At 46.0% G+C, this 12,080-nt stretch overlaps 1 protein-coding gene and 1 long non-coding RNA gene across 5 annotated transcripts in view; one reads left to right on the top strand and one right to left on the bottom strand.

Moving 5' to 3' along the window:
• Window positions 1-12,080, bottom strand: part of LOC132539075 (uncharacterized) — a 152,770-nt gene that overhangs the window by 93,791 nt on the left and 46,899 nt on the right. The gene's annotated exons all lie outside the window — the stretch shown is intronic.
• The window catches only part of TMEM233 (transmembrane protein 233), a 39,404-nt gene continuing 30,282 nt past the window's right edge, over window positions 2,959-12,080 (top strand). For 2 of the 4 annotated variants that reach the window (XR_009550376.1, XM_060193007.1), the window contains exon 1: window positions 2,959-3,285. Coding sequence is in view for 2 of the 4 variants with exons in the window: in XM_060193007.1 (XP_060048990.1) it covers window positions 3,094-3,285 (192 nt within the window). In the remaining 2 variants the exon portion in view is untranslated. The remainder of the gene's footprint in view (window positions 3,286-12,080) is intronic. The other 2 variants (XR_009550375.1, XM_016190499.2) reach the window with 1 other exon arrangement.

The raw sequence follows: 12,080 nt of genomic DNA, 5'->3' as shown, positions 1-12,080 counted from the left end.
TTTACATTGGTTTGTTCTAGCCCTCCCCCACCAAGAGAATTGGGTCAGTCCTGTTAATTTCGCGGGAGAGGGTTCCTGAGTTCGAGAGTGCCAGAGTTTCAGAGGGTTCCCCAGTACGAGAGTTCCTGAGTTCCAGAGTAAGGGAGAGGGTTCCTGAGTTGGAGAGTTTCAGGGTTACAGAGTAAGAGAGAGTTCCACAGTGGAAGAGTTTCAGAGGGTTCCCCAGTACGAGAGTTCCAGAGTTGCAGAGTTCCAGAGTTGGAGAGTTCCCGAGTTACAGAGTAAGAGAGAGAGTGCTTGCGCCGCCGCAAAGAGACAGCAGAGTTCTGTTTGGTGATTAGTTTGTCTTAGTTTATGAATTGTTGTTCCTGAATAAAGAAATACAGCTTCCCCGCCCAGCCGTTGTCTCCGCGTCTCTGATACCCGCCCGTGAAGCAAGCCAGCCCGGCAAGAGCCTCCGAAATTTTAACAACAAAGCACAAGGTCCAAGTTCCATCCCTAGCACCACATGGGAGTGTCCCATCACTGGAGCAAACTCCAGCGTAATAGTCTCTCATCCAAACTAGCAGGATGGAAAAGAAATAAAACATACAACCTTGCAAAAAGAAATTGTGATATATGGACATTATGGAAAACTGGTCATCTGCCTCCACATTTTATAAGTGGAAAGAAAGATGTGAGAGAAACAGAGAAAGAGAAAAAGGACCAGAGCATCACTCCAGCACGCATGTCTGAGATGGAGACAGCATGGTTGTGCAAAAGACTTTTTTATGAAAGATTTTATTTATTTATTAATGAGAAAGATAGGAGGAGAAAGAACCACACATCACTCTGGCACATGTGCTGCCGAGAATCGAACCGTGGACCTCATGCTTGAGAGTCCAAAGCTTTATCACTGTGCCACCTCCCAGACCACCAAAAGACTTCTTTTTAATTTTTTTTTTTTTTTATTGCCACTAGGGTTATTGCTGGGGCTTACTGTCTGGACAATGAATCTGTCACTCCTGGTGGCTATTATTTTTTCCTTCTTTCCTTCTTTTCTTTCCTTCTCCCCCTCACCCCCTTTCTTTTTTTATTGGCTAAAGACAGAGAGAAATTGAGAGGGGAGGAGGAGATAGAAAAGGAAAAAGACTGTGGTCCGGGAGGTGGCACAGTGGATAAAGCATCAGACTCTCAAGCATGAGGTCCTGAGTTCAGTCCCCGGCAGCACATGGACCAGAGTGATGTCTGACTCTTTCTCTCTCCTCCTATGTTTCTCATTTATAAATAAAATCTTTTTTAAAAAAAGAAGAAAGAAAGAAAGAAAGAAAGTGGGGGAGATAGCATAATGGTTATGCAAACAGATTCTCATGCTTGACACTCCAAAGTCCCAGGTTCAATCCCCCGCACCACCATAAGCCAGAGCTGAGCAGTGCTCTGGTGTTTCTCTCTCTCTCCCTCTGCATCTCTCTCAAAGATAAAATAAATAAAATATTTTTAAAAAGAAGAAAGAAAGAAAGAAATGGAAAAAGAAACACCTGTAGACCTGCTTCACAGTTCATGAAGCCTCTCCTCCTATGCACCCCCCCACCCCACCACCCACCCCCACCCAGCTAAGGAGTGGGGAATTCAAACCCAGGTCCTAATGCATACGCTTAACCAGTTGAGCTACCACCTTATCTGTGCAAAAGGTTTTCATGGCTGAGACTCTGAGTTCCCAGATTCTGGCCGTTAGTCAAAGCTGAGCAGAGCTCTGGAGTCTCTAGCTATGTGTCTTTCTTTCTCCTTATATCTCACCCATTAAAATAAATAAATAAGGGGCTGGGCACACAGCATAATACAAAAGACTTACATGCCTGAGGCTCTGAGGCCCCAGGTTCAATCCCCAACACCACCGTAACTCAGAGCTGAACCGTGCTCTGGTCTATCTATCTTTATCTCTTTCATTAAAAATAAATTAAATATTAAAAAATTAAAAATTTTAATACTCTGTAGAGCATATGTGTTACAATGCACAAGGACGCAGGTTCAAGCCCTCAGTCCTCATCTTCAAGAGCAGAGAAACAGGGCTGCAGGTTTTTCTCTCTCCGTCTCTCTCTCTCCCTTCCCTCTTAATTTCTCTCTATCTATTTCTGTCCAATAAATAGGTAAAATATTTAGAAGAGTCTTTCTCCTTGTTTACTAAGTAAAAGTATTTTTTTTAAAAATGAGCTAGCCCCTGTGCCACATCCTCGGTCACTCATCCATTGAAAGAAAAGATAATTAGAGATTAAATCCTACCCTTTGACTACCAATGGAAGAATTTTGAGACTTACTCCTAAATGAAATCAATCCAATAGCGAAAGATCCCAAAGAAACATGAACTGAAAATGAGCAGGTGGTGGGGGCAGAGACTGGGCTGGGGGGGGGGGGTGGGGCGGGATGATAACATAATGGTTCTGCAAAAGACTTGCATGCCTGAGGCTTTGATTTGTCCGGTTCAGTCCCCGGCACCACCATCAGCCAGAGCTGAGTATGCTCTGTTCTTTCTCTAAAATAATTAAAATACTTTTTTTAAAAAAGAAATTAAAATGAGGGAGTCGGCGGTAGCGCAGCGGGTTAAGCGCACGTGGTGCAAAGTGCAAGGACCGGCATAAGGGATCCTGGTTAGAGCCCCCGGGCTCCCCACCTGCAGCAAAGTTGGTGAAGCAGGTCTGCAGGTGTCTATCTTTCTCTCCCCCTCTCTGCCTTCCCCTCCTCTCTCCATTTCTCTCTGTCCTATCTAACGACATCAACAACAATAACTACGACAACAACAGAAAACAACAAGGGCAACAAAAAGGGAAAAATAAAAGAGCGTGCACCTTAAAGGGATCCATTCTCCGAACCCTCTTCCTTAAGGACTCTGAGTGTTGGACAGGCTCTGACCGCGCCCCAGTTTCTAGGCGGCCACTCCCCTCCCTTCCTCCCTCCCCTCCTTCCCTCCTCCCCTTGCAGTGCTCTTGGCGGCGGTGCGAGCCCGGCGGGTGCCAGCCCAGACGCAGGCGGGGTGAGGTCACCTCTCCCCGGGGCCCCCCGCAGGCTTTTCAGAGCTTCGCCACCCGCCGGCGGCCAGTGCAGCCGCCCGCCTCGCCCATGTCCATGTCGCAGCTTGCCCCCGGCTCGGACCTGAAGGCAGCTTTGGACAGCAGTCCCGAGGCCAACACCGAAGATGACAAGACCGAGGAGGACCTGCCCATGCCCAAGAACTACCTGTGGCTCACCATCCTCTCGTGCTTCTGCCCTGCCTACCCCATCAACATTGTGGCGTTCGTCTTTTCCATCATGGTGAGTGGGGTGGGACCCCTGGCCTGCTCCCCACCTCTCCAGCCTATTTGCTGCACCTTGGGACGCTGTCTGGGGCCCCACTTGAGGATCCCCAAGTGCTGCCCCAACTGCTGCTCCAGGCACCCTCCTGGGCCAAGCACCCTCTCCTTGCTGTTTCCAATGCCTGCCCCCCCCACCCCAATCTGGGGTTCTGTGGGCACCCCGGCCCAGGGTCCTGTCCTCCAGCTCACCCCAGGGTGCTCGACACCCTTTCTCCAGCACTGTGCAAGCTCAGCAATTACTACTCTTTCTGCCTCCTTCGCTGTGCTTGGACCCCATCCCAATCTCTTGACGTCCTTGAGGGCTCCCAGTCTCTTAGTCCTGCACCCCACCCCCAGGGTGCTCCCTGGAACATGCCGGGGAGCCTCAGCCCCATAGGAACCAGGAACCCTGCACACTTTTCCAAGAGAGGTGGCTGGTGCTTCCAGACTGCCCTCCCTAAGTTCCCCTCCAAGCCCTCTCCAGCCTTCCCTGGGACTCTCCTGCAAACCTCCCCAGGAGGGGACACCTCCACGCACACAGCTCTTGTCTTATAGACTGCAGCAGCTGGCCTGAGGTGGCTGTGGGGTGCAGTTCTTTTTCTTTTTAATATATTTATTTATTTATTATTTATTCCCTTTTGTTGCCCTTGTTTTATTGTTGTAGTTATGATTGGTGTCGTTGTTGTTGGATAGGACAGAGAAAAATGGAGAGAGGAGGGGAAGACAGTGAGGGGGAGAGAAAGACAGACACCTGCAGACCTGCTTCACCGCCTGTAAAGTGACTCCCCTACAGGTGGGGAGCCAAGGGTTCGAACGGGGATCCTTATGCCGGTCCTTGCGCTTTGCGCGACGTGTGCTTAACCCACTACCACCTGACTCCCTGGGGTGCAGTTCTGACCCCACTGTCCTCATTGCAGGGCAACCCATAAGGCCAGCACCTCCTCACCTGCAGCTGGGCAGTGGTTCTTCAGGGCCTGGGGCAGAGTTGGGGTGTGGAATGTCCTGCACTCAGTTCAGCAAGTTCTAGAGCCAACACCCCTGCCCCCTGTAAGTCTGCCCACATTCACCCATGGGTGGCACTCTGTTCATTCACCCATGGGTGGCACCTTGCCCTTCCCAAGCCCGTGTGCACCAACAACCTGGAGTCCAGCTGTTCCAGCGTGCAGGGCCTGGGCTAGTTCCCATGCTCACTGCCTGTACCATTCCAGAAATCTCTGCTTCTCTCTTAGCCTTGGTCCCTTTGTCTGTAAAATGGGTATTGCCATCATTATCCTCATCATCATGAACATCTTTCCCCAGGATGGCAGTCTTTGTGAGATCATTGGAAAAGCAGGACTTGTGCCCAGCATGGTGCTGTTATTAGATCAGATCTCATCTCCTGAGGTCATCTCTGATTAGCACACACACAGAGAGAGAGAGTTTATTTCCCCTTCCCTGCACATGCAGGCCAAGCCCTTCGCCTGCGAGCACCTCTCCCCAGCTGGCTTGCTGCCTCATTACCCATGACTATAGGGCAAGGTTTATGAGGGCAGGGGCACTTGCGCTACTGTTTGTTGGAGAGCTTGACAGGCGGAAGGTGGTCAGCAGATGTTACGAGAAGAATGTACAGGTGGGTGGGTGGGTGGAAGGAGGGAGTGATGGATGGTGTCTGCTTAGCTCCTGGTGTTTTCCTCACACCTGGAAGCCCTGGAAGCTGCAGCATCAAGTTCCTTAGTACCAACCAGTTGGTTTCCTCCCTTCCTTCCTCTCTCAAGATATCCGGTCTTCTTCTTTTCAATGAGAAGAAGGTGAGGATGCAAGAGCCAAATCCTTGAGGTGCAGCAGGCTGCCTGGCTGGTGCTGGTGGTCACACTCTCTCCTGGCTTATTAAGGAATCTTTAGCCAAAACACACCCAAGGCCCCCAAACAGCACTGTCTGTAAGGGGTCTTCCCCACACTGGTCTGGGATGAGCCAGCACTGCTGATGGGGACAGACTTGGTGTGTCCTGGGGTAAGATCTGTGCATGTTTTGAACAGAAACCTATTTTTCTTTTTCTTTTCTTTTTTTACCGTTTTGTTGCCCTTATTGTTTCTGTTGTTATTGTAGTTATTATTGTTGCTGTTATTGATGCTGTCGTTGTTGGATAGGACAGAGAGAAATGGAGAGAGGAGGGGAAGAAGACAGAGAGGGGGAGAGAAAGAGAGACATCTGCAGACCTGCTTCACCACTTGTGAAGCGACTCCCCTGCAGGTGGGGAGCGGGGGGCTTGAACCAGGATCCTTACGCTGGTCCTTGAGCTTTGTGCCACCTGCGCTTAACCGCTAGAAACCTATTTTTCTGACTCCTTCCTCCCCACTTCCTCTCCCAAGCCTTTCTCAAGGACTTTATAGTAAGAGATCATTTGATTCTGTTAACTGGGGGGGGGGGGGGGTAACATTCATAATGTTTTAAAGCCTTGGTGGAAAGTGGGAAAGGAAAAAGGCTTGTTGTGGTTTTTCTTGTTTTGTTTTGTTTTAAGTTGAGCAAAACTGTTGTAAGAATGAACCAAAATAGAGCCTGTCAGGTCCCTAGCACTGTTCTAGGTACATGCAATAATTGTCAGACAGATGCAGAGAGCTGGAGCCAGGAAGCATCACATGTCAAGCAGGAAAATCAACAGAACATGAAATAAATGAAAACCAAATTAAAAAATAATAGTAATAATTGCCCCATAGCACTCCCTCTAAAGTGCAGGAAGCATTTTCTCACTGACATAATGTGGATCATGTTTCATGGATGAAGACTCTGAAATGCAAAGAGCAAAGAGGAAGAGGAAGGGTATGCAGGAGGGAGGTGATGGACCAACTCTGCCAGGTGTTTGCCCTCCCCAGGATGTCCAGCCTAGCTCTTTGCCAATCTCAGTACCAGCCCTCTGTGTGAATGCCAGTATGCCACCGTGGGGAACGGGTCTATTGCCAGTGGAGACATCTGGAAGTGTGCTGTTTCAAGACTGGAGGGACTATTGGCATTTGCTGAAAAGGGTGAACAGTATTCAAGTCCTGTAATACTGGAAACTGCCCCCCCCCCAATAAAGAGCTGACCTATCTCAAACATCAATGGCACCCCAATAAGAAACTCCGGACGATCATGCAAATTGATAGAAACACTGACATATGGAAAATACTGACCAGAGAGGTGAAAAATAGCTAATGCACAGAACTTCACTAAAGGAGCCAGCAAGCCTAAAACAATCAATATATTATTTATCAAACCAAGCCTGGAAAACATTCTAAAAAAAGAAAAATCACAAAATTGGAGTGGACACTGGAGAATAGGAAATCTACCTTGGAAAATACACATTTGACAAGAGTGTTCTTCACTGTAGGTGTCTGTGGTCTTCCTGTCACCCCACACAGAGCCTGGGGGCCAGTGTGACTTCCATGGGATGTTGGTGGATCAGACATGACCAGTGGCAAAAACATGAAGCCTCTTCTTTTTAGTGTATTCAGAGTCTATTTGTTTGAAGTGCATTTAATCTCTCCTCAGTTTGAGACACACGTGTCTCAAGAACGCCCCTCCCAGGGACTACAGCTAGTTCATATTATGAGTTCACATGAATTTGGAAATGGCAAGAGTACACACACACACACACGCACGCACGCACGCACGCACGCACACACCCAACCACACCGAGGTACACAGCTTGCAAAGGTGAACCCAGACTGACTTTTATGGCTTCCATCCATCCCATCCCTGGTTATCTCTGTTTATTCTGTCTCAAAACTGCCATATAGATCTTGACCCTGGGAAAAGAACGTGCTTGTTCCATGAATATTGATATTTATCATAATATTATTGATAGTGTTGAGTATTATGTGCCAGGCTGTATTCCAGGCATTGGAATATTGCTTTAACTGTATCAAGTAGCAAATAAGACCAGCAAGGTCTCTGACCTCCTAGATCTGGAGGGAGATAGATTCCAGGCAAATGGCAAGAATGTTAATAAATTTAGGTCCTGTTCTCTTGATGGCTCTGTAGCTGGAATCTGCTACTTCATTCAATAGCAGTGATGGTACCATGACATGATCATCTGCACAGTTGAATCAGTTGAGTCTTTCTCAGTGTGGATACAAAATAGTCAATGACTTGTGCGTGGGTGGTCTCTGAGCCTTCCTTCATCAGAACATCTTCTCTCTTCCACCTGTAGAACCTGCCTACAGACCATCCACTGAGGCTCCAGTCCTGCCCTCCTGATTTCCATGCTGCTGATTTCATGTGATATAATCTCATGTCAAAGTCTTTCTCAGGCTTGGTTTTTCAAGTCTGTGTGGCCATGGTTGTGACAGCATACACTCAAGTGCTATGATGGAGACTAAGTAGTACATTACTACTAAGTAGTAAAACTATGCTAGAATCTAGTAGGTATTAATGATTAGTGATGACGATGTGACGTGTGTTCAAGGGTATAAACCAGCCTAAGGATATAAGGCATTGGGGTGGTTTTTTCTTTCTTTTTTATGATTAATTTATATATTTTTTATCGTTATTTGTTTATGAGCTATAGACAGCCAGAAATTGAGAGGGAAGAGGGGTGATAAAGAGGGAGAGAGACAGAGAGACACCTGAAGCCCAGCTTCACCACTTGCAAAGTTTCTCCCTGCAGGTGGGGACCAGAGGCTCTAACCCAGGTCCTTGCTCTTTGTAATATGTGCAGCACCACCCAGCCCACTGATTAATTTATTTATCTTGAATAGAAAGAAACAAAGAAGTTAATGAGGGAGGAGAATATAGAAATAGATATAGGTAGGGGGTCGGGTGGTGATGCAACGGGTTGAGCACACATGGTGTGAAGCGCAAGGACCAGCATAAGGATCCTGGTTCGAGCCCCTGGCACTCCACCTGCAGGGGGGTCGCTTCACAAGCAGGGAAGCAGGTCTGCAGGTGTCTGTCTTTCTCTCCCCCTCTCTGTCTCCCCTCCTTTCTCAATTTCTCTCTGTCCTATCCAACAACAATAGCATCAATGGCAACAATGGCAATAACTATAACAGCAGGAGCAACAAAATGGGGGAAAGTGGCCTCCAGGAGCAGTGGATTCATGGTGCAGGCACTGAACCCTGGTGATAGCCCTGGAGGAAAAAAAAGAGAGAGCTAGAGATATAAATAACTGCAGCACTACTTCACCACTTATAAAAGCTTCCCTCTGTAGATGGGGTCAGGGGCTTGAACCCAGGTCCTTATGCACTATAATGTGTGTTCTCTGCCAGGTATGTTCTCTGCCATCACTTGGCCCCTATAAGACATTGTTTTTTCTAGTAGTGACTTTTTCTATTTTTATTTTAACTAGCAAATTTTGTTTGAACAAAATTAATGACGTCGGGGGCAGGGAAGATAGCATAATAGTCGTACAAAGAGAGACTCATGCCTGAGGCTCCAGCATCCCAGGTTCAATCTCCCACACCACCATAAACCATAGCTGAGCAATGCTCTGGTTAAAATAATAATAATAATAATAATAATAATAATAATAATAATAATAATAATATGATCTCGGAAAGATTCAATGAATTAAGCTTTGGACCCCCAAGCATGAGGTCCAGAGTCACATATACCAGAATGATGCTCTGGTTCTCTCTTCCTCCTCACTCTCTCTCTTAAATGAATATTTTAAGAAATAATTAAATATGGGAGTCAGGTGGTAGCACAGCAGGTTAAGCGAACTTGGCACAAAGCGCAAGGACCTGCTTAAGGATGCCGGTTCGAGCCCCCAGCTCCCCACCATCCATAACAACAATAATAACTACAATGATAAAAAAATGAGGGCAACAAAAGGGAATAAATAAATATTTTAAAAAAGAGAGAGAAAAAGAAAGAAAAAGAAGGCAGGACCATAGAAAAAATAGCCAAAAATATAGACAGACAGTTATGGAAATAATACTTAACCCTATCTGTGACCTTAGGAGAACCCACTGCAGTTTCCAATGGAGGGAATGGAAACACAGAACTCTGGTGGTGGGAATGGTATAAAATTGTACTCCTGTTATCTTGTAATTTTGTAAACCAATATTAAGTCACTAATAAAAAATTATAATAAGGGAGCCGGGTGGTGGCGCACCAGTTAAGTGTACATAGTGTGAAGCTCAAGGACCGGCGTAAGGATCCCGGCTCAAGCCTCTGGCTCCCCTCCTGTAGGGTGGTCACTTCATGAGTGGTGAAGCAGATTTCCTGGTGTCTGTCTCTCTTCCTTTTTTTCCTGCCCCTCTCAATATCTCTCTATCCTATCAAAAAAAAAAAAAAAAAAGCCAGAGGAGCAGTGGATTTGTAGTGCAGGCACCACTCGGAGCACCAGTGATAACCCTGGAGGCAAAATAAATAAATAAAATAAAATTTTGGGTGGGGGGTAGATAGTATAATGGCTATGCAAAGAGATTCTCATGCCTGAGGCTCCAAAGTCCCAGGTTCAAACCCCTGTACCACCATAAACCAGAGCTGTGCAGTGCTCTGGCAAAAATAATAAATAAGTAAATAAATAAAGTTTTTCTTCTACAAAAAGAGATGTTATTCAAAGACCTGGTATACTATCATTGTAAGTGGTTTCAGTAAGGGAGTGGAAAAGGACAGGTGTGAACAATACTTCCTGCTAAGTAAAAGTTTTCATTGTTCTCCTTAACATTGATTGATCCATCCGCTGATTGATTTAGACAGAGAATAACCAGAACACTACTGTGCTCCAGCATATGTAGTGCTGGGGAGTCAAAGTCGGGGCCCTACTCATGCACGTTCTGTGACCACCTTCCCAGCTGCTTGAACACAAGTCGTCCCTATTTATCTGTATGTGTTTCTGTTTTCTATTACAATTTATTTTGGGGTTGCAACAATGTTTTATTCCGGTGGCATACTTAACTTGTCATTAACCTTGAAAGATATATTTAATTATTTCTTTTTCTTTTTATACTATTTATTCCCTTTTGTTGCCCTTGTTGTTTTATTGTTGTAGTTATTATTGTTGTTGTTATTGATATTATCGTTGTTAGATAGGACAGAGAGAAATTGAGAGAGGAGAGGAAGACAGAGGAGGAGAGAAACCTGGGTTTAGCACATGTTAATATGTGCACTCAACCAGGTGTGCCATTGCCTGGTCTCCCATTTCATGTCTTCTAAGACGTTGTCACCTCTCTCATCTCTTAGGTGTTTGTACCCTTTTTTTAAAAAAAAAAAAAAAGATTTTTAAAAATATCAATTGTTATTATTTATTTATTCCCCTTTGTTGCCCTTGTTGTTTTATTGTTATAGTTATTATTGATGTTGTTGTTGGATAGGACAGAGAGAAATGGAGAGGAGGGAAGACAGGGGGAGAGAAAGATAGACACCTGCAGACCTGTTTCACTGCTTGTGAAGCGACTCCCCTGCAGGTGGGGAGCTGAGACTAGAACTGTCATCCTTACGCCAGTTCTTGTGCTTTGCACCACCTGCATTTAACCCGCTGCACTACCATCTGACTCCCCTTCTCTTCCTTTCTAAGTCAGACTTACGCCTATTATTACTTCTGAATGTCTTTCCTTTTTTTTTTTCCTCTTCTCTCTCTGGATCCTAATGGAATTGAGTTTGAAATCCCTCTAGTCACCTTTCCCTAACATTTCTCCCCCCTCTCTAGGAGTATGAACCAAATTCTTTTTTTTTTAAGGTTTTATTTATCGATTAGTGAGAAAGCTAGGAGAGAGAGAAAAAACTAGACATCACACTGGTACATGTGCTGCTGGGGATTGAACTCAGGACCTCATGCTTGAAGAGTCCAGTGCTTTATCCTCTGCACCACTTCCCGGACCACTGGACCAAAATTCTTTTGCAGAAGATAGGAGTTCAGGCTTCTATAATTGCTTCTCCACAGGACATGGGCATTGAAAGGTCAAACCATACTCCCAGCCTGGAATAACAGCTTTTTATTCAGCAACTTTTTCTTATAATGTTGGTGAGAAGAAAACACTTGGACCTCTAGCCGGGATCTGTGTCCATACGAAATTTGCATGACCTCAAGTCTGTGTGCATTTTCTCTGGGCACTTGGGTTTCCTTTCACATCCCAAAGGTGTGCAAGTGAGAGTCAATGCATATTTCCACGCTCTTACTCTGAGGGAGTGTGGGTCGGTGAGTGGGTGGGTGGGTGGATGGGTGGATGGATATGAGTAATAGGTAAATGTTAGAAGGCTTTTGGATCTTTAGAATTTTTTATTTTGTCATCACTAGGGCTTTACATCTCTGAGTTAACTTTTTAAAACAGAGACAGAGGGAGAGAGGGAAGATCACACAGCACCTAAGCTTCCTCCGAGATGTGTGGCAGTGCTCAGACTTGGGTGGCATGCAGGACAAAGCAGGTGCACTCTGCAGATGAGCCGTCAGCATCCTGGCCCAGTTTGGTGATATTTTCATGACTGGAGATATGCCACAGAAACTTGATTTTTGTCTACATCCGTTCAGGTCAGTCTGGTTTTGTTATTTGTTGTTCTGCCTAAGTTTTGGTTTCCCAGAATCTATCAACAATGTTATGAAGACTTAATGTAAGCGTATTTAAAAGGGTACAAATGGGGAGTCGGACTGTAGCGCAGCGGGTTAAGCGCAGGTGGCGCAAAGCACAAGGACCCGCATATGGATCCCGGTTCGAACCCCGGCTCCCCACCTGCAGGGGAGTCGCTTCACAGGCAGTGAAGCAGGTCTGCAGGTGTCTATCTTTCTCTCCTCTCTGTCTTCCCCTCCTCTCTCCATTTCTCTCTGTCCTATCCAACAACGACAACAACAATAATAACTACAACAATAAAACAACAAG

Source organism: Erinaceus europaeus, chromosome 6, assembly GCF_950295315.1.
Source record: "Erinaceus europaeus chromosome 6, mEriEur2.1, whole genome shotgun sequence".
In the NCBI taxonomy this organism is placed as follows: Eukaryota; Metazoa; Chordata; class Mammalia; order Eulipotyphla; family Erinaceidae; genus Erinaceus; species Erinaceus europaeus.
This window is presented reverse-complemented; position numbering and strand designations above follow the sequence as displayed.